The 23,349-nt window shown below is 35.6% G+C and overlaps 1 protein-coding gene across 1 annotated transcript in view; it reads left to right on the top strand.

Moving 5' to 3' along the window:
- Nucleotides 1-23,349, top strand: part of LOC129248739 (neuronal acetylcholine receptor subunit alpha-7) — a 314,041-nt gene that overhangs the window by 67,013 nt on the left and 223,679 nt on the right. The window contains exon 4 of the mRNA XM_054888356.1: nt 22,261-22,305. Within this exon, the coding sequence (XP_054744331.1) occupies nt 22,261-22,305 (45 nt within the window). The remainder of the gene's footprint in view (nt 1-22,260; nt 22,306-23,349) is intronic.

Raw genomic sequence — 23,349 nt, 5'->3', positions numbered from 1 at the left:
TTTTGAACAAAATTGAATGAAACTTCATGAATTTTTTACACAATATTGATTTATTATATATCTATAAAACCATTCAATAAATTTTCCCTTAACTGCAGTAACCTCTACGATCTGAGTCCTAAATCGATTGCATGCCCGAATCAAATGCTGCTTAATCATATTTACCATAAAGCTATTAATTGCCGCCTTCAGAAAAGAAGTGGTGTCATGAGGATGCTTTCTGGTTACATGCTTAACTACACGCCATACGTAGTAATTCAGGGAATTAAGGTCTGGGAAGTTGGACGGCCCTTTGTTCGGTGTTATGCGGTCATGGAAATGTTCAATAATCCAATCTTGTATCGCCATCCCTTTGTGTGAAGGAGTAAAGTTTTGCTGAAAGATGTATAAGCTATCAACGCATAGACTATGAATCCAGGATGTCTCCACTATCTCTAAACGCTCGATATGTGCAGCAGAATTCACTCGAAATGCTTGAATAAAGAAGAGTGCTGGCACGACTTGTAATTTGTTGCTAACAATACCAAAAATTATGGAAAAGAAACCGTGGGATTGGAACATATCCATCTGTCATTTCTGCGGTGGATTTTTTGGTCTAGGTCAAAATTTCTTTTCTTAGAAAAAAACTATAATATCTTAGGCGCTTCAAGGTGTTTAATTTTGTTTAGAAGGGGTTTTTATCGGATAATTCGCTGTTTTCATTTTGGCCCGACTTATACTGTCTTCTACGGGTACCGTTCGTTGCTAGTGTTGCTTAAGGAACGCGGTAGCGAAAAGGGGAACTGCACAAATTATTTCTCAGGAAAGTGCAGAAAAAATGGAGCTCCATTTCTTTCTGCTATTTAAAAAACCCCGTGGTCCGAATACGATATACGAAGGACTCAGCAAGTCCTTTGGACTCCTCGCCATTCAATATCCAAAATCGTAGCTGTGTTTACCGGTCACTGGGCGATCAGCACACTCGCGGAAAAGCTAGGGTTACCATTCAACCCCCATTGCCGAAGCTGTGGGGACTTTTCAGAGAAGGAGACTGTTGAACACTTTCTCTGTAAATGTGCGGGTTCGACAGCTAAACGACTAAGGTCAGTGGGCGCTCCTTCCTTCGACAGCCTGGTGCAGTGCGCTAACATAAATCCAATCAATCTCCTCCATTATATAAACAGCTCTGGCTGTAGAAGGTCTAATATGGGATTAAAGCGGCGCTTTAGTACTAGTTGAGGAGTGCCAGACGGCCACTTCAACCATTTCATCTACCTACCTACGGGTAGCGTGGGATTTATACCAGAGATCTTCAAGGATAATTCAGCGAACAAACCCTCAGAAACATTAAGCTTCCTCTCAAGGGCCCTCGTTGATTTGAAGGAACCTCGTCAATGATCACTTGCACTTTTTGAATAAACTCTCCAGATCGGACAGATATGCAACAGATTCTGCACCGGTGCCTGATGCTTTCATTTCACGGCCAAGTTTATGAACGAATGAACGAGCGCACTTTGAGATTTTTAAATCGGTGCGATTTGCGCATATAGCGACGATAACTGCATGTCTCTTCACTTCTCGAGTTAAATTAGAGTTTTGCTTGCCTTATCTGGAAAAGGGCAAAAAGAAGAAATAATGGTTTGGGAAGTTATAGGCACATATGTAAGATATAAGATAAGCAACATATTTAACAAATCTATCAAATTCATGTGATTGCACATCTTTTTTGCCAAAATTGTAAATTTAAAATTGTATGCGAACTATTTCTTTTCGCATACTTTAATGGTGCTGATGTTGTTGGTGTTTTTAGGTTTTCTACAATACTATTTATTTTTTTTTAGTTCATTGACGCCCTAATAAAATGTGTTGATGTATTTTATATTTAATTTCATTTACTCGGCTGGTTGATATCCTCGTAAGAACAAAAGCTGACATCACTCCATTCAAGAGATCCGATGGACAGGGAAAGGAAAGGAGAACATCGGACCTTGCGACGTCTACAACAGCTGTCATGTAAGGTAGCGCAAATTCGGTGTTGGACTTGTTCGACAACAAAATATTCGGCAACGGACAGAAGCTGATCCACTTCGCCAGGGCCCGAAACATGGTAGTCTGCAGTACCAGACTCCACCATAAAAAGATACACCAAGCTACCTGGCTGTTTCCTGATCGAAAAACGCACGCTTCTAGTGGTTTAGATGTACGTACGATCCGAGGACCCTACATCGGCTCAGATCATTACCTTGTTGCAGCCAAACCACGCACACTACTCTGTGCAGTAAACAATGTACATCTATCTAGATAAAGAGCCAAAAGGCTCGCCACTCGACTACTCCTAATCTCAGATAGTACTGTCCAACAAACCGGCATTCACGAGAAATGGAACTACACTTCCCGCTCTCTACGTACCGCCGTCGAAGAAGAAATCGGACTCCAGCGAGCCCGAAACAGTTGGTATGACGACGAATGTCATGCTGCCGCAAAAAGAAAAGATACTGCCTACAGACCGACGCTGCCATTGGGTGCAAAGCGAGCCATGTGAGATCGCTACCGAGAGCTAAGAAAGGAAGAGAAAGAGACGTGTTATCAAAAAGAAAAAACGAGAACCCAAAATGCGTGAGTGCAAGGAGCTTGCAATACTGGCCAATAGGAACAACACCTGAAAATTCTACCAGAAAGTTCGGCGGCTTACAGAAGGTTTCAAAATCAGGGCGTTTTTCTGTAAGAACAATGACGGTGATCTGGTGACTGAGCGTACCTAAATTATGGGGGAAATACTTCTCGAGCTTGTTAAATAGTGACAGCTGCGCATGTCACAGAGAATGTGAAGATCCCGATACCCCAATCGTTGACGACGGAATTGTCGTTCCGCTAGCCTACCATAACGAGGTGAGAATAGTGATAACGGGGCTAAAGAGCAACAAAGCCGCGGACGCCGACAGATTGCCGGCTGAGCTATTCAAATTTGGCGGCGAAGAGCTGGTAAGGTACATGCATCAGCTTCAAATATGATCGGGTGAAAACATGCCTGCCGATTGGAACTTAAGTGTGCTCTGCCCAATCCATAATCTGTGCCAATCCCTGCAATCTGAGCCAATTATCGCGGGATGAGTATTTTAAATATCGCCCATAAGGTTCTAGCGAGCGTATTGTGTGAAAGACTGAGGCCCACCATCAACCAACTGATTGGACCTTTTCAGTGTGGCTTTAAACCTGGAAAGTCTACCATCGACCAGATATTCACAATTCGCCAAGTCTGACCTGATAAGCTTGCTTACTTGGTCAACCCCTTAATAGCGTCCTAATGCAAAACACCAAAATGTTAAGTTCAAAGTTTTCAATTTACGACTTTAGGAATTTACGGAATTCGATACCGGCTGAGTTATCAATTTTTTTTTAAATTCCAACAAAAATGAGGCCAACACCACCTGAGAGCTCTTTTTGAAAGTAAATTCATTTTATGAATCTTAGAAAACTTCTATAGATTTCTTAAAGTGGTGTCACTTATCCATTACACAAGGCCCCAGGGGGTTAAGCACACATCTGCGTATCACTTTTCAAATAAAAAACCAAATCAAGCGGCGCCGGTGCTGACAACACTTTAAATGCAATGCAATATTCCTCAAATGACAGTAAAATTGTTTACCGCTGCCAAGTATACTTTTCTTTTGCTCTCTCGTCATCCCGCGATTACAATTTTGTACACGGTTATTTACTTTGCATATTTACGGTGCGTACATACACATACATAATATAATATTTCTGCAGCTGTATCTCTTTCACTACAGTACACACATTTTCATCATTTATCATGGTGCCATTTTTCATTTCTCTCTTTATCTGCTCCCTTTCTTCACTCCCATCCGGGCTCTACACTTTTACGGATTGTGTAATAAATTGTCAAAAGTTACACAAACGAGTTGGTAAGACTTAAATTTAGATCAAAAAATCCAAATTGTTTTTAAATGACTTTGTAATGAGCGTCGCTTTTGGATTTGAATTTTCGTGGCGAATTACGTAGGAGGATTTTATTTTATTTTATTTTCTTCGTTTTTTTTGTTTATGATAAATAAGCAGGGGGGTCGAACATAAGGGAAGGGCATTCAATGTTACGTCTCTAAACGAGAAAGTTAAGCTTTTTGTATGTAAAACTAAAAAAATTCCAAGAATTTAAATGCTACACAGAATAAAATAAAAACTACAAAAGATGAAAGAAGAAAAAGTCGAAAATATTTTTTTTTTTTTCTAAAAAGTGGACATTAAGGGGTTGCGCACGTCCAGAATTTTCAAAAAATCAATTTCTTTTAGAGGTAGCTGTCGAGCGGTATGCACTTGAAAGTTTAAACTCGTTTTCTCAAAACTACTTTTTCCGGCACGGACTGTATGATAACTCATACAGTTATCAGTTTTTAATATTTTTTTGATGCGGTTTTTTAAATTATTGAAAGTGTTTTCTCTATAGTTTTCTCTCTCTATATTTTTGTTAAAAAATTTTATAAACACAATAAAAGTGTCACAGTTATGACGTAAAACGCATACTTTTTTTAAAATGCTGTAAATTGCAATTTTTTTTTGAAATTTCAAAATCCGGCTTGACAGACTATAACAACAACTTTATTTTACAAAGAATTTTTTACTTTTTACAGATCCATCAACATTTCAAGGAGAAATGATGTAGACCGAGGAGCACCTTTTTTTCATTGTAGTTTGGGGCGCGTGATTTCTTATATACTAATTTTTTTAAAGAAAAATTAAAATAATTTTTTTTTATATAGTTTAAGTAGGTACTAGTAAACAATGTATACAATTTTTTTATATTTATTTCTATTGTTTCCCTTCTAAAAACAGTTTTTATTTTAGCGCATTTTTGACGCTGCTGGACGTATGTAACCCCTTAATGAAATATATTTTAAGGCTAAACACCTGGCTGTTATGGGCATGCAGGCACTACTATTCGGTTGATTGCTGTCCAGAAAAATAAGATCCCGTTTTGTTCCACTTTTCGGGAAATGTAGTAGATGAACGAGTTGGCGTTAGTAACTATTGGCGCATTTACAGTTTCCAGAATTACCATGTCAAAGAGCAAAATTTTCAGCTGAGAGAAGGAGACCTCCTTGCCAAGTGCCTATCTACACTATACAAGAGACAGGAAAACTTCTACTTCCGATGGTGACAGAATTTGAAACAACTTCTTTTTAACCAACTTAAGCACAAATTAATATTATATTCACAAAACCATAAAGCAAATCGCAATAGTTACCGCATTCGGTGAACTGCTTTCGTAATTTGTTTAAGTTTTGTTGCATGCTTTTCACTAAAAACTTAGTTATAGAAGTTCTTATGAACAATTATTGTTGCGGTGAGGGAAATATTTCCAAATTTAGTTATCTGCACGCAACCGCAACAAAGCTTTCGAGCGAGAAATGCGAACATATTGCATGCATTCAGGCCAATAAATGCCCTGCAGGGCAAACACTAGCACCGAATCGATACACTTCTGGTGCATTAAGAAGCACAAGACGCACGCAAAGGCCGTTACTTTCTTCTTATATTTTGCGTACAATAGTGAAAATACAGTAAAATAATAATGAAAATGACTGCATTCAAAATATTAATCAAAATATTCTCCTTGGAAGTCAATAGACTTTTGCATTCGCGTGAACAAATTTTCAAAGAACTTTTGTCACTCAGAAGTGAATATCTCCAAAATGAGCTGTTTAAAGGCTTCAGTAGCTTCACAAGCTTCTTCAGGTGCATTTCATTTTTAATGGTCGAGAGCAAAAAGAAACCATTAGGTGCAAGGCTCTTAATTCGATCCGATAGTTGAGATCTCGCATGGGCTTTGTAATGGATGATTCATCCGCGATGGTTAGTTGTCCTTAATTCCTCGAAAATTTCTGGAAGACAAATGGATATGCACAACTTAAAATTTACTGTTTTAAGTTTCCCTTGTTCTAGAGTTGCGACTTGACCAAACTTTTCGAAAAAACAGGAGACCATTTACTTTGAGCTGCTTCTCTGCGAACCACTTTTGTTGGAATAAACTCGATTCGATGGTTTATTTCCAGCTTATACGTATGGGTTCAAGATTAGTCAAATGTTACGATAGATTTGCTCCGAACCATCGCAGCTAAATTTCTTCAGTGTTTCTTTACACCAATGAACACGAGTCCCATTTTGGCCTATTTTCAATTCTGATATCCAACGAGAACAAATCTTTTCATTGAATTCAAATTGGCCATTGATTCCTAATTTGATTTTTGGGAAAATTTCCACTCAGTGTGGCAAAAGAATGTTTTTGAAGTCAGAAGTGAATATGTATGTGTAGAGGTGTGTGAAAAATATTTCTATCTATAAACGAAACTGAGCTGTTACTACTACTTTATTTATTTTATGATACTATATAGTAGCCTCCAAAAAACGCGCGCACATCGAATTTCAAAGCCGAATCTAACCGAATATCTTCAAAGACCCAATAACTTACCGACCATTTTGCTAGAGGCATCGTTTATCGGTATAAAGCCGACTTGCAATATTGAACAATTCCCTACTAATCACCCTCGTTGTAGGAGCAGAACTTTCCTGGCCGAAAATATTGGAAGTGGTTCTCTAAAAACTTCTATCTGTATAAAGCAGACACACAGCACTGAAAAATTGCTAAACGATAGAAAATTTCGACTTTTATGCTAGTACTAAAAAATGTTCTGTTGAAGTACTAGAAGTTTAAGCAAATTTTTGACACAAAAAAAACAAATAAGTATATAAAAAGTAAAGAAATGTACAGGAAAAGTAATTTGCATTTTGAAATAGTTAATACAGCATTTCTAAAATTTGAAAGTAGTGTTCAGAAAATAGCCGCCAAAACTTATAAATCGTTAGAAAAATAATTTTAAAATAATAATAATTTTTTTTGTAATACAGGGTGTTATTAAGGGCTTAAGAGTGTAAAATTTGAAAACAAATTTATTGAATTACATATTTTTATTTATTAAATTTTTAAGATAATTATTTTTTTCAATAAAGGGCGTTTTCTTAAGAGCTTGAAAACTTTAAATGAAAATAAAACGGAATTTACTTTTTTTATTATAATCTGGTAGATAATTTTATGGCATTTTTTCTTTGAATATGACCCATTTTTCGCTACTTTTTCGAATAAATCTGAATAATAAATCTAAATGGACGCAATCAGCAAAAATGCAACGCAAGCGATGGTCATTTGGATTCAATTCTCGGACGCGCTGAATTTTATAGATACAAAAGCTAAGATCCTTACGTAAAATTTCCCACGTAGTCGAAGGGCAAAGCCCATCAAATTGAGAATAAAGATGAATCGACATTTCGGCCTCTTCTTCAACACTTCGCTCTTGAACTTCGCGAACAGATTTATTTTTCTCAAAGAAAATTTCCACGATTTGAAAGCATTTTTTTGGCGTTAAACGATTTAAGATGACCTTCCAAATCTTACTGAACAGAAATGTCAACACCATTCTCAGCTGTCAAACTACTGATATACCACTACAAAACACCCGATATATGAGATTATTGAAATAATTTAATTTATTTCCCTTTTTTATTTTTTTTTCCTTATTTATATATTTTTCAGTCATTTTCATGACGTCATCCTTAAAATTTTGCAGCATTACTCTTCCTACCTCCAAATTTACCTTTGAATAATTCCAATCACTAAACTGATTCGTAATAACACTAGTGAAAGCGTCACACTTATTCACATGTTTCCTGCAGGGTTTATATAGAACTAACTGCATACAAATTAGGATGGATCAATTTGTAGAAAACGAATCGGCATCGGTTTTAGCAGACTCGGATTCTATGTAAAATAATGATAAAAAAATTAGAGCAGATCTTTCAAGTCAATTTTGAGCCACAAAATTTTAAAAGAATTTTTTTTAATATATATTTTTTATTTAAAGTATCACAAAATGGCACTAAAAAGACACTTATATTTTATTTTTTAATATGATATTTTAACTGTAGCTAAGCCAGAGAAATGGTTGAAGTACCACTCTGGCATTCCACACGTAGCACTAAAACGCCGTTTTGACACCATTATGAGACCTCCAACAAGCAGATATCTACAGCCCACCACAGCTGTTGGTGTAATGGAGAAGATTGATGGGACTTAGGTTGTAGCACTGCCCCAGGCTGTCGAAGAAAGGGGCACCCAGTGACCTTAATCGTGTAGCTGCCAAACCTGAACATTTACAGAGAAAGTGCTCAACAGTCTCCGTCTCAGAAAGGTGCCTACGGCTTATGCAATGGTGACTAAATAGTAAACCTAGTTTTTCCGCGTGTGTGCCGATCGTCCAATAACTGGTTAATACAGCTCTGAGTGTGGAAATTGAATGGCGTGGATTCCCCAATATTTTCTGAGTCGTCCGTCTATTGTACTGGGCCAAAGAGTTTTCTAAATAGCACATGAAAGAATACAGCTACATCGCTTTTGCGCTTTTCTAAAAAATAAGTTGTGCAATTCCGTTTTAACAACAATCAGGTAGATGCCTATGACCGGTTAGGAGATCTCTGAGCCAGTTCAGTCCCCTTCAATAATTTAACTGGAAAATTTTAAATATTTTTTATATGTAATTTAAACTAAAACTTTTATTCAAATTTTTTGACTCTATAGTTAGGTAAAAAATAGATGTCAAAGGTAAATGATTCGCTGTAAAAATTCCAAGTATGAGTACAAGTTTGTATTAAAAAAGCAACATTCATAGTACTAAAATAAATATTAATCTGCATAACAGCTTCGTATTAATTACAGCTTCTTTTAAAATTCTATACTCAAATGAGCTTTTCTTCATATAATTTCATGTAGAAACCAGCTCTGCTAGAAACGATATCGAAGAAACACTTACCCGCCCTACTATATTATCCTACACACACACAGAGATTTCTTCTTCTACGTATGCAATCAATGTTACGCTATTCCCTAATGAAATCTAAAATTTTACCAATGACACCAAACATTGCTTGTGGCCTTTATTTACAATGCAAAATGCAATTAAAATATTTTCTAGCAATTTGTGCAAAAGTACGAACAAAAAACTATCAAATAAAATTAGTATAATTGAATGAAATTGAGCAAAAGAATTGGATATTATTTTAAGCAGTTTTTCACATTTTATTATGAATTTTCTTTATTTCTTTATTTAAGAATATTTCTTCCTAAGATTCACAATAACAAATGTGCGCATTTTCTCGGAGATGGCGACAAATTATTCCACAGAATTTGCACAAAGCCAGTTGGAGTGATACGAATCTTTTGTGGCCAGCGATGCCATTATTATTACTGGCAGGCATAAAGGAATTTCTTCAGCTATGCATACTCATTTACACAGCTTAAGTATAAAGAAAAACAGTGAAAGCATTAAGTTATAGGCGAAGGAGGCAATAGAGTACCCAAGGAGGCGGTACTAAAATTGCTTAGCGGCAAATTGAATTTTTCAATGCTCACTTATACGGGATACGGGGGAAGAAAGAAGCAAATCTGGATTGAAGTGTTTAACAGGCCAAAGCAATTTCGAAATGAAACTTAACACTTATGTATGTGTGTATGTGCTACTATATATGTATGCGAATATGTGTGCATATATGCAGTACTGTGCAAAACTTGAGAAACTTTTGCAGCTGAGGATTGAATGCAATTTGGTTTTAGAATGATGCATTTCTTTGAAATGTATGACAGATTTTTCCAGTAAATGAAGAATTAAAAACATTTTATTATATGGCACTAAATTTTAAGTTTTCACTCAAAAAGGAGGCACAAACTCCTAAAAGTACATCATGAATAGAATACTTTTTTGGAATAAAGCTTAAGTTCATCATGTTTCAGTTCTTTTTAGAGTTCTTAATAATAAAATGTAAACAAGGTAATAAACCGATTTCTGCTTTAAATATTATTGTTAAAATTCTGTTGTAAATTTTTACTACAATCACCCATCGGTGTTCGTCAATGTCCAAGACTCAGCGGCGTACAATAGTCTCCTATGAGCTCTTTCTTCGTGCATCGAGAGACGGTTTTGCTTTCCAATTGCCTACCCAATCCAAATTAGCACATGTTGACAAGAGTTATTCTACGCTGGATCTCTTGGCTGGCATTAGCATGTTGGCGTTAATGCTGGATCTTAGGTAGAAATAGTCCTTGACTACGCCGAGCTCGTAATTGTCAATCGAAACCTGCTGTCCAATAAGAGTAGATTTTTTAGTTGTTGACACAAGATACTTTGTCTTGCCCTCGTTTACCGCAAGACACACATGACGGGACTCTCTTTCAAAATTGGAGAAAGTTGCACTGTATGCCCACTGACTAATGCCAACAATGTGATATCGACATCAGCGTAAGAGAGCGGCATGACACTTTAATAGAAAATAATGCCAGAGATGTTAGTGTTGGAGGCGCGAATAATTAATTTTCTTGACTATCAAAATGGAAAAGTTGCATGATAAGGGATCGCCTTGTCTGAAACCCCGCTTCATTTCAAATGGCCCAGAAAGGCATTTGCCATTCTCACTGCACTGGTGATTTGCTAGAGTCATCGTGCAAAGCTGGATGAGCTTTGCGGGAATGCCAAGTTCAGACATGGCGACATACAGGTGATCCGTCATCGTACTATCGAATGGAATTTTGTAATCGATGAAAAGGGAGTGAGTGTCGATCTGCTTGATAAAGTTATTCAGAAACAAATTTTGGACACCTGGCATAAATATTTATGTATTACACGTATAGATATGTATGTGGATTCAGAAAAATGTAGCGTCAAGGCCTAATGAAATTTCAACTAAATCATTCTCATGGTGATGTTTTTTGCCTGAGAATGAAATATAAATATAATGTAATAAAGCGCCAAAATTGCCCTTGGTAAAGAAATACTTTAACATTGAATTCCCCTAACCTCAATGATGGCCAAAATATTTTTTACGTAATCTCGTTTAGTATCAAAGGGCTCGAAGAGATTCTTCTCAATTCTGATAAGCTGCTGGTATTACCCAATTCAAGCATCGCCGCATATAGGCAACTCCTTATCATGGTGTAGCGGTCAGTTGTGATGCTGATCGATTCACCTTTCATGAGCCTTTTTCCATGCATGGCCTATTGGGAATATCTGGTCAACTATATGTTTTCCATCTCCAAAGCCACAATGATAAAGTTCAATTAGTTGGTTGATGGCGGACATCAGTCTTTGGCATAAAATGCTCAAATGCTCAGAACCTTATACGGGATGCTTAGAAGACTAGTCTCGAGGTAGTTGGTAGTTCCAATCAACTCCCACCATATTAGGCATATGAGCTGATTCATGCATCTTATCAGCGCTTCGCCGCCATGTTTGGATAGCTCAGCCGGTAATCCATCGGCTCCTGCAGCTTTGTTGTTCTTTTAGTCAGAGCACCAAAATCTTGGCACAAAAATGTAAACAAGGTATCTAACCGTTTTGGCATGTGAAATGCAGTGAAATTTACTTAAAGACACAATTTAAAGATGAGAAACAATGGGGTAGAAATTCATTTGCTTTCTGTAAACTTTCCAGATTTTTTTATAAATTTTAGTAGTTTGTCGAGGGAAAGAGAATTTTGTTCGTCCGTTCTGAGTACGTTTGATCCAAAACTATACAATCTAAGCCTAGCAGATGACAAATCCAGTGTTAAAGGAAAGGTTCTGTATTATTCTTACCTCCAAATAAGATGTACGCAGTGGATCCTCGTTGATAGGTAGGGTGGCCATATGTCGTCCTTATATATTGAGTCCCGTAGTTAGTTACATTAGGGCTTACAGCTCACTCTGAACTGTTTACTTCTGTCTGAAAAGGAAGCTTGCTATTACTTTGAAAGGTATTTCAGAAAACACTCGGTATATGAATGCCTCTTTTCGGTCTTTGGTTCACTAAAACCTTGTTTTAGCCAAATATGATCGATTATTTTTTTTTATATTATTATGAATTTTTTCAACATGGGTTTTAGCACGTCATTACAAAGGCTTACAATTAATTTTCGATTTTTTTTTAATCGAAAATACTGAAACAGAATCGTTTACCGAGTCCAATTTTTCCTGTCCTGTACTTTTCGAGACATCGCCAAATAACTGGATTAAGATAGATCGTAAAAATGCCTATTATTTGGAGTATCTGTTAACGGGACGAAACAAATTATATAACAAAATAAAAGTAATTAATACTAATTTTCCCATAAAAGTAAACATTGACAAGTTTTTATTTATAAAGTTTTGTTTTTGTTTTGCAAACATATGAAAACTTTGGATTTGTATTATATGTATTGTATTATACGAAACATGTCTATAACACGGCGGGATTCCTTTCAAATCGAATATCTAACTGAGAAAACTTTTAGATTTAAAAGAAAAATGTATCACTTTTTCATCGACTTTACTTACGGCGGCCGCTTTAGCCGGAAGGTCACAGTTTCGAAACCTTCGACACGAAACAGCAATTGAAAGGAAAAGTATGTAATAACAATCGCTTCTCGGCAAATAATGGCAAACCTCTGAGTGTATTTCTGCCATGAAATTCAGAATCTGCTTAAAACTGTAGGTCCCTCCGTTTGTGGAAAAAAATCAAGACACACCCCACAAATAGGAGTAGGAGTTCGGCCAAATACCCAAAACGGGTGTTATCTTAAATTATATGTATTTATATATACATTTAAGTAAACTTTAACAAGTGGTTAACACAGAATTTCTGTGATTATTGGGTGAACTTTAAAACTCAGAAACGGTTTTCTGATTCTTGGCTTTTTCGGCTGTAAATAATTGTCATTGATTAAAATATAATACATACTTTGAATACTTTAAAATAAATTTTGGTTTTAAATAAAATGTATTATATCTTATGATGATAAAACAGCCTATAGACTCTAGACCTTGCATCTTGAAAAATTTAACAAAAACTTTCTTTTCACACTAAGCGGAAAAATTCGGACCGCTACGAGTACTCTAGGGTAGGGAGATATAGCGACGTACCCAAGTAGAGCACGTTTCAACAGAATTAATATTTTTCAAAAGATATTCTCATTTTAATTGTAAAAGAATTATTTAACCCTCCGGATGGCTCCAGGACTGAGCATGGCTCCGGCTCTGGGGTCTACGTGGAATCCAGCAGGGAAAACCTGCACTTTGCTCTTGGAATGCATGCATCTGTGTTTCAAGTGGAGGTGTATGCAGTTCAAGAAGCGATGAACTTTGTTGTGGAAAACAGATGGAGAGGCAGATCTCTATGTGTCTTCAGGGACAGCCAAGCTGCGCTTATAACCTTAGACAGCCCCCAACCATCTCAGCGGTAGTCGAGCCCTGTAAATCTAGACTGAATTATGTCGGTAGACATAATAGCCTGACGCTAACTCGGATCCCTGAGGACAACTTCTTTGGCACAGAGCCCATTTTGCCATTCCCTTCTGCGGCCATCACAGCCACGGTTAGCAAATAAGTAACTAGCACCCACAAGCGAGCTTGGCAGGCTGAGAGAGGCTGCAGATGGACTAAACTGATGTTACCTGTCATGTCCGATCGACTGTCGCAAATCCTTCTGTCATTAAGCAGAGGGTAGTGCAGACGGCTGGTTGGACTGATGACGGGACACTTTCTGTGGGCGAAGCACATGGAAAGGTTGGGCATCTCAGACAGTGTACTCTGTCCAGGTTGTGAAGAGGAGGATGAGACGGCGAACCACTTCCTGTGCGTCTGCCCCGCCTTCGCTCAAATCAGGTTTGAGGCCTTTGGCACTGATGTGTTAAGAAGCGACCATCTTGGCTCCTTGGCTGCACAATATCTACTCAGATTTGTTCGGAGATCGAGTAGATTTAAGAAAATTAAAAGGGAGTCCAAGTGTAGTACAATGGACTGAATTAATGTCTGAGTGCTGCACTTGCTAGTTGTCTCGACAAAAAAAAACAAAAAAACGTCCGTTGGGCACTCGGGTCTGACCAGATTTTTTCGACCTTGTGCGTTAATTTGGCATATTTCTATTATATCTAACGACTTGAGCTTCAAGGTAGCTAAGCTAATTTTTTATCGATTTATGTACATATATAACCTTTTAAAAAGGAATCCTCGAACAGGACGAAAAAAGGGCAGGGCCACGCTCCCAACCGAAGGTTCTCAAAAAAAGTGTCCAAAGGAGAGTTAAACGCTAAAAGAGGCGTTTCTTTTTAACAAGGAAAAAATTGCTTATTTTTCGCATCACTGTATATGTGCTAGTCACAATAGAAGAATATGCCCACATATTTCTTCCCGCCGTTCAAATCTCTACAAACAGATTTCTCTTTCTTGTACAAAACGCCCATATCTTGATTGCACTCGAATTGAAATAAATTAAATGATTTTCACAGCGAGATACGAAAGAGATTGTGTGAATTTCTGTGTGCAGCTTGGCTTTCAACACAATTTGACAATTATTTGATTGTAGTAATTTAAGTGATTATTATTGTTGCAGTTGTTGTTGTTACCAACCAAATTGTATCAACCAGTTACTCGCAAACGCGCAAACCGGTCATGCCAATTGGCTGCTTTTGAGCATATGAAATTGAAATATATACACGATACGCTATGCATACCCATCCACACATAATTTGTACAATGAAAATTTCTATACCTATCAGCCGCAGCGCAATGCCAACCGCTATTTATTTAATTGGCAACGTTACTATCATCCTCCAGTGAGCAGCAGGGCTTTGTGTGAATTTGTATATTTGTGTGTGTATATGTACATGTGTGTGTATATGGTGTATACATGCCTCTGTTCGTATATAAATACGTTTATGTGTGCTTGCTTTGAATGCCTTGTAGTATCAGCCGCCCAATTCGCTTGTAATCCTTTTCGGCGCAAATCGTTGCTAAATTTAATGAACGGCTATTTCATGAACAGCTGCGGCTATGTAAATTAAATTTTGTAAAATAGATTTTGGCAAAAACAATAGAAATACATATAATCCTTGCTTTCCCTGTACTAAATCTCGCCCTTCTCCCGGGTGCATACTTAATTCGCTTGGCTGCAATGCTTATCTACTCGCAGTTGCGTGCAACCGCAGTTGGAATTATTTTTCCAGCAGCAGAAATGAGTGCACACAAAGGGAAAATTCATTGAACCAATGCATGCGAAAGCCAAAAATGGTTTTTTGAATGGAAGGGATTTTCAAGTTTTTAAAATTTCTTTTATTTTTATCACATAATTTTTTCTATTATAATGCCTTCTTCACGCCGACTTATGGTCCATCAAATGGATAGGTTTCTCAGATGTTGGAATTACAAGGGTTTTTTTTCTCTTTTTTGTTTTTTGGTATGCGGACCTTGGAAGTGGAATCTTCTAAAGATACGTATGAGCCGACTCATACGTATGCCCGATTTACATGCGATATTCCGCGGCTCTTTTGAACTCAGTTTCATAGTGTCTGCGGTGCTACACCACTCCATCACCTCGCTGTTCTGCTTTTTTACCCTCGGTATTACCAGTTAAGATATTCCTTCGAAGAGGCAGGATGTGTTTATTCACTCATTTGACTGCGTTCATTGTCATCAAGTCTCAGCCTTCGCATAATTGTTGAGGCTACGTTACAACCATAGTTCCATGTTTCTTCAGATTCTAGCATATATTGTACAAGGCTAGCAGCTGTCATGCTCTCGCCGATATTTGAGCGCCACATGCTTCGTTCCCCATCAAATCTAGAGCATTCTAACAGGGCATGCTCAGGCGTTTCATGTTTTTCTTGACAGTATAGGCAAAATGGGGAGTCTGTGTGCTTGTACATATTTGTACAAATACTGCCTGAAACAGCCATGCCCAGTTAAAAACTGTGTCAGTATGAAGGTAACGTTTCCATGTTACAAGGGTTGACTTTTATATTTTCCAATAATGAAAACACGGTGAAATTATAATGAAAATGGATTTTTTCAAAACATTGCCCATGGAACACACTTCTTCTTCACTACACTTCTGCATTCACTTGAACCAATTCTCAAAGCACTTTTGCCATTCAAAATTGGATACCTCAAAACGAGCTTTTTAGAGGCTTCAACGACTTCTTCAGGCGTTGAAAAACATTGACCTCGCATTTTAAATTTGATATTCAGGAGCAAAAAGAAATTATTAGGAACCAATTGAGAGCTGTGATAGGAACGGCCCATTCATTCGTTGTTCTGAGTACTCAAAATCTCTCTTGTGTGATATGAGCAGATTTTCCAAAAAAAAAAAAAAACAGCAGCACAAGGTATAATTATAATATTGTAAACGTTGTTTAGGCGTAAGTTTTTCCATGATGGAATATAAATGAATACTAAAGAAAATTATATATTTAGTTTGACAGTAGTCACGCGTGATCTATCAAAAAACCCTATTGGAAAAAGCAGCCTCCAATCTGATCACCTTTTCTATAGTAGAATTTCATGAGGAATATTTTTGTTGAATATTTTAACCCTTTAGCTCCACTAAAATAGGCTCGTTTTGGCACTTTAAGGTAAAAGTATGAAGCATAATGCACCCAAAAGGTCGCGGGTAAAAATTCTATAGAGAAATGTTCCTCGGAAAACTTTACTAAACGTCTTCTAAGTGAAAATCTGCCGAAAAAGAACGTAAAAATCTACACTGATATTTACGTTTCGTGTGAACAAAACTGAAACTTGTGTCTGTAATTGCATCTTTTAATGCCTTAAGGTACTGGCCAAATGTAGGCTTGCTTCGCTTACCTTTCCTATATTGTTTTGCTATCCTTTGCTTTGAAAACTTCTTTGGCCAAATGGTAGCTTTGAATGTTGTTAGAATAATAGGAAAAAATGAAGCGACGAATAGAATTGAAATGTCATAGAAGGCAAAACGCTGTCAGATAGAGCATTGCGCTATTCGAAAATTTAAAGCGCTTCACGGCAGTATAGCAAAGCTGCCATTTGGCCAATTTTCATAAATTACGGTAAATTTCTTTATCGAAGTAAAGTACGCATGCATTGCATTGAACCAACGCCAATAGAAAAATGTGTATGCATTCTTAACTACCTGTTCAGAATTTTCTTTGCATTCGAATTTATAAAAGCTATAGTAGAAAAATAAAATTAAAAAATATCCTTCGAAAAATGTATTTAGTTTTGTGTAGAAATGGTGTTTGGAGTAAAGTTGTAAATTTAAATTTACTTAAATGGCATTTATTCTGAAAAAGTGTTTGGGAAGCAGCAAAGCCTCTTCTGAGACACTAAGAAATTCGTTTCCCTAGTTGCCCTAGTACTTTCATCCTAAATTAGTTTCATTCCGCTTCTGAAAATTACCTTAAAATTGTTGCAAAATGTAACATAATCAAGCAAAAAAATCCCTTTTCATCCCAAAAAACTGTTGGCTTATCATAACTTTTCCCGGTTGTTCTGACAGCCTTGATTTTTGCTTTTAAGGTGACCAAACAACTTCAGTTCACTGCAAGTTCAGTTCAGCAGAATGATGGTCGATGATCCGAGTCGTCTCCATACTCATAAAGCGATGCTTCGAACGCTCCAAATTACGCTGAGAAATTGGTTTTCGACTAAATTTTTATGGAATTGTGAATGCATACTCGTATGGCACATAACGACTATTCTGGATGGCTTTTCCATGCCATGCTTATCGCTATATATATGTAAAAGCTATTTCAAAAGCTGTCTCATACAATGGGGTGGACATACATACATATCAACTATACTTGTAAAAAAACTTTTCCTTTTATTTTAAAGGCTTCAAGTCTTTGAGGTTCGGCACACTTAGCTCTACAATACAATAAAGCATGCAGAGCTAACTGCAGTTGGAGCAGTCGATGAAAAACAGTAACATACAGTTTAATATTGTCTCTTTAATGATTCGATACCATTTTTTTGGTTAACGAGAAGAATGTGTAATGAGGAATGCACCAGTGTTCAGTATTTCAATGAATTTGTCCACCTAAGTAAACGGGTCGGTTGAAAGTTAAGAAAGTAACAAAGTAAAAATAAAAAATAATAATTTTTAAAGGAAATAGTTTTTTTATACAACTTAATCTCCAATCATTTCAAAACACTTATTTCAAAAATCTTCCCAATAATTGTATACCATTTCTGTAATAATTTTCCGGAAGCTTTTGGTTTTATTATTCAGAATGTGACACTAATTTCCAAGCAGCTTTTCCATATGTAATTTTTCATGTAAAATATGGAGTACCCGTTCATCTGAGATGACGATGATATTAGTAATCTCAAGTTTAATTAAACTTAGATCTTGACAAAAATATAGTACACTTGCGGTTTCGATTCTTTTAATAATCAGGCATTCCAAAAAGCATCGGATATTTCTAAAAGTATTGGGTACTTTATTTTCAATCTACCAATACCTAATTTTTTAAAAAGAGCTAATTTTTCATGAGACCAAGATCTTCAACTTGGAAAGAAACAACTATTAAACTGCATTTACAAAAAAGTCCGCACTCATCTTCCGCTAATACTCCCATTTGTTAGTACTGACATCTTTCAAGTAATGCGTTTAAGTCAGCAATGAGGACAAGCTTAATGGTCGACACTGAATTTGGCGCTGAGTACAACGAATTCATACTGAGTATAATTTTAAATTTAAAGTCCAGTCCTGAGTACTATTCAATAGTCAGTGTCTATACTTGAGAATCGAGTGCTTACTACCTTAAGTATCGAATCTGCCCAACACCAATATAAATTACGATATTGCACGAGTATTTTCCTGAACTAACCGATAGTATAATAAGAGTTCTGCATAGAGATTTACCGATGCATCCTCATGCAATGTGCCCACAAACACGCAAGCAACACAAACGCTCACATACATACTTATGCACACTGAGTGTTTGGCTTTAATGCATTTTAAAATCATTTGTTCTTAATCCTTAGAGAATTTTTCCAAACCTCAACTACATTAAATCGAAAAGCCAGACATTCAAACACAATAATACTGCACATATAAATATATATCTATGTATATATAAGTACATACAAATAAATGTGTCGAAATAAAATAAAAAGAGCTCTTAAATTCAGGTTCAGTTGAATTGAAACACACATTCAAAGCACAATATACAGAAATAGAGCTTAGATAAATAGTTAGCCAATGTGTGTGTAGATTTTATGGGGAAGTTAAGTTTTCACTACTTGTTGCACTTTAATTACTTATGCAATGCGAATGATAATAATTTGTGATAATGTGTGGATATGAACTTAGGGAAGCTTTGAAGCATTTTCAGTGTTGTGATAATTATATACAGAATGCTCAGAATGGATTTGGGAATATGAAAAATTTAGTTTTTTGACTTTGATACCTATATATTTACTTATATATATTTCATTTTAATATTATAATATACAGCACAAATTACCCTAAAGACTAGACAAAAATGTGATGATAAACAAACCAAATTGGGCAACTAAAATATTAGCAATCAATATAAATTCAATACCAATTAACTAACTTTATAATTTTTACAAAATTGGATCTAAACAAAGCGAAAGCAAGCAAACTGGAATTGGATAATAAGTTATAGTGTGGCTGCATTACTCGCGAATTTAGTCTTAAAATGTTCCCCATAAAAAAGGTAAAAATTGCAAAGAACATTAACATTATGTATACATATATACAAGGTGAGGTGCAAAATAAACAAGACTGAGCTAAAATAGAAACGACAGGAACTTTGTTCTGATATCTTTGCGTTTAATTATTCAAAATAGTCCCCTCTGGCCTCAATACACTGTTTTGCGCGATCTAAAAGCTTATCGAAAGAATGTTTCGGGTCATTAAATATCAGAATGTCCTTCAGGATGTCAATACAAGCCTTTTGGATAGCCTCTATGGACGCAAAACATTTTCATTTCATGGCCAAATGCATTTTTCTGAATAGGAGAAGCCACAGGAAGCCACATCAAGCGAATACGGTAAGTAATTGATGGTTTAAATGCGATTTCTAGTAAAAAAAATCAGGCACAAGATTGGATCGATGAGACGGTGCATTGCCATGCAATAAGCACCAGCTTCCTCCTTCGCGGTATTCAGACACCTCAAAACGCCAAGATAGAAAATTGCATTGACGGTTTGGTCCGTTGGCATGAACTCCTTCTGAACAATTCTCTTGGAATCGTAAAAACAAATGAACATCGACTTGATTTTAGACTTCTCCAAACGCGATATTTTTGGTGGTGGCTCATCTGGGGCCTTCCATTCGGCACTTTAATGCTTAGTTTCACGTTGGGTGTTCGAGACACCACGTTTCATCACCACTTTCAATGTTGTAAAGGAAGCTCTCGTCTTTTCTCGCCTCTTTAATGGAGTCTTTCAAATGTTGAATTCTGAGCAATTTTTGGTCGTCAGTAGCGAAATGATCAGTTAAAATGCGATAAATCGATGTTTTGGAGATATTCAACTGCGATTCCATGAATTCCAACGATGATTTCGGTTCATTTTTGATAAATTTACGAACAATTTCGATGGAGTTTTCGGTGACTACTGATTTTGGACGTACGAGCCGTTCATTGTCATTTACGTCCTTGCAACCATCTCTGAAACGTGTAAACCACTCATGAACTCTGGCACGAGATAGACAATCATCGTCATAAACTTTTTTCAGCAATTCAGAGGTTTCGGTAAACGTTTTACCGAATTCAAAACAAAATTTGTTATAAGCTCTTAGTTCAAAACTCATTTTCGTACCTTCACTGGAAGTCAGCTGGGGATGTCACTTCCAACGCACTAACTCATTAAAAAGATGGTGCCATCAAAAACGTTCTTATGACGCCAGTCTTGTTTATTTTGGACTTCACCGTGTATAAGAAATTTCGCCATTTACAAATGGGTCCATTTTCCTCAAATAAAGTTGAGAAATGTTAAAATCGAATATCAAAGAATGAACTGAAATTCACCATGTCTTTAAGCCTGATGGAAATTTTATAAAAACAACAGTAACAAAAAATTTGTATGTATATTAGGGCGGGTCGATTTAAAAATCGCTCATTGCTCTGTGAAAATCGTATTCTAGGGATCAAAATAAGAAACTTTGCCGAAGGAACCATACCTCTAAAATGAATTCTGATGTCCCCCAATTTGGGTCGAACGAAAAATCCCACTTTGACCCATTTAGAGTGCTCCAATCGAGTCCAAATGTATGACCGACCCCCACTAACTTTGGACGGCCGATCCACCCATGCCAGTAGCACACCCCCTGGAACTCAACTGGGGGGTTCCTCATACAATCATTTCAAAATATCACCATTTTTGGCCTTTACATGAGAAAAGAAACTAAAAAGTTCGATAATAAATAATTTTTAAGTTTCAATTTTTATCTATTTTCTTATTATTATTATAACTTTTATTTTAATTTTATTATTCAAGAAGTAACTCTGATTCAATATTACTTTACGTATCATTCAATATTTTGTCGAATATAACTTCGTTCAAATGGATACCTCGTCTGTCGCTGCGCTAGTCCATTATATGAAGCAAATGCTCCAAGACCAAATACCCAAACATGAACAACGTTCGTCTTTTTATTAATATAAAAAAATATAAAGATTAAAATATAAGCTTAGTAATAGTGCATAGTGAAATAATGTTTGTATGGGTGTGAGTATGGGTATAAAGAGCTGCTCCAATGCACCAAGTATGTCGTATCAGCTTTGAATCGAATTGCGTGCCATTCATGTAAAATTATTATGTAATACTGTAAAAAAAATATTTATAACTCACAAGACAATTTTTAAAGATTTTTAATGCTCTCCAGAGCATTTGTCGCTCAAAAAAAAAAATTTTTAGAATTAAAAAAATGTAAAAAATAAATATAAATTAAACTTAATTTAACAAGTTCTAAAAGTCACTCATACGCCGTGTTGCGCCTGGCTCACCGCTTCTCGCTAATTTATAACACAATTTAATTTCATTACTAAAAAACACCACAAAACTATTTATTACAAAGTTATTTTGCACCAGTTACTAATAATATTTAAACAAAGAAGAAAAAAACAAATATAAAACTAAACTGTTAAAAAATAAATAAATGTCGTTCAATTGTTTGTGCGAATTAAACAAAAATTTGTTATTTGTGTCTCTGTTTTTTTTCTTTTATTCGTCTACTTTATACTATTTTCCTAAATTAACAACCAAAACATGTTCAAATATTACTTGCCTTTTTATTTCACTATTAACTAATTTTCCCTTAATTTCTAAATGTTTTGAAATCTTTTATTTTATTTTATTTTTTTTTTCATTGTTCCATTCTTACTTTTCATTTTTTGGTGTTCTATATTTTTGTAATTTATGTTTGTAGGACGAGAAGAATCAACTTCTTATAACCAATCTTTGGCTTTCGTTGGTAAGTTTTAACTTAAAAATTAAAAACAACTTTAAATAAACATTTTAAATATTTATAACTATAAATATATGAAATATTCATACTAAATAATCATTTCGTTCATTAAATAAAATCATGCTAAATGGAGTGGCACAAAATTTTCGAGTGACACAAATTTTAACAAAAACATAATTAGAGAAAAAATACTGGAATAAAAAATTAAATCAACAAATCAAAAATATTCAGCTAACGGAGGGTTCATATATAAATGATTTGAAATCTAAGAACCAAATTATTTTTTGCCACTTCAACTTCATAATTTGCACACACGGCCTCTTACTACTTAGCATTCTTTCTCTTTTTCTTCTTCTTATTGCTACCTTTTGCTGCTAGTAGCCAGAAGTAGTTCTATTAATCTTTCCAACACTTTTTCGTACACCTGCTAGTTTTATTTTCCTCGCTACTAGTCCACTTTTATGTAAATCAAAAACCTTTTAAATGCTTTTAAATCCCTTCTTTGGAAACCCGACTTCATCAGCATCCTACGAATAAGGATTCTAACCCCAGTAATATCTTATAAATATTTGCGTTATCTCACCTAAAATTTCTGTATATATATCATACTTTTACACCAGTAAAATATATAGTGAATTTTACTGTAGTAAATATGTACATTAGGGTACCTCATCAAAAAATTTTGCGTATTTTCCACCGGATATATACAATTTTTAAGACTTTGGTTAAAATAGTTTGCAAAAATATTAAAATTCACAAGAGCAGGGCCAATATGAAAATACCTCAAAACTAGTTTTTAAAAATATTAAATATTAAAAAAAATATTAAAATGAAAAAACTAATTAGTTTTCAAAAACATTTTTAAGAACCATATTTTTTTTGAAGAAATCACCCGTTGAAAGTTGAAGTTTGAAAAATGTGCCTTATTAAGCAAAAAGTGTGTCAACGGCATGAATATAATACAATTTTTTCTACTTTTTTTTTACTTTTTCTAAAACACAGATTTAAGGAATAACTCTACCAAATATTTACCGATTTAGTATTCTAAGA

The sequence above is a fragment of the Anastrepha obliqua genome, chromosome 5 (assembly GCF_027943255.1).
Source record: "Anastrepha obliqua isolate idAnaObli1 chromosome 5, idAnaObli1_1.0, whole genome shotgun sequence".
Lineage (NCBI taxonomy): Eukaryota > Metazoa > Arthropoda > Insecta > Diptera > Tephritidae > Anastrepha > Anastrepha obliqua.
The sequence above is the reverse complement of the archived record's forward strand: the minus strand, read 5'-3'. Positions and strand labels throughout refer to the sequence as shown.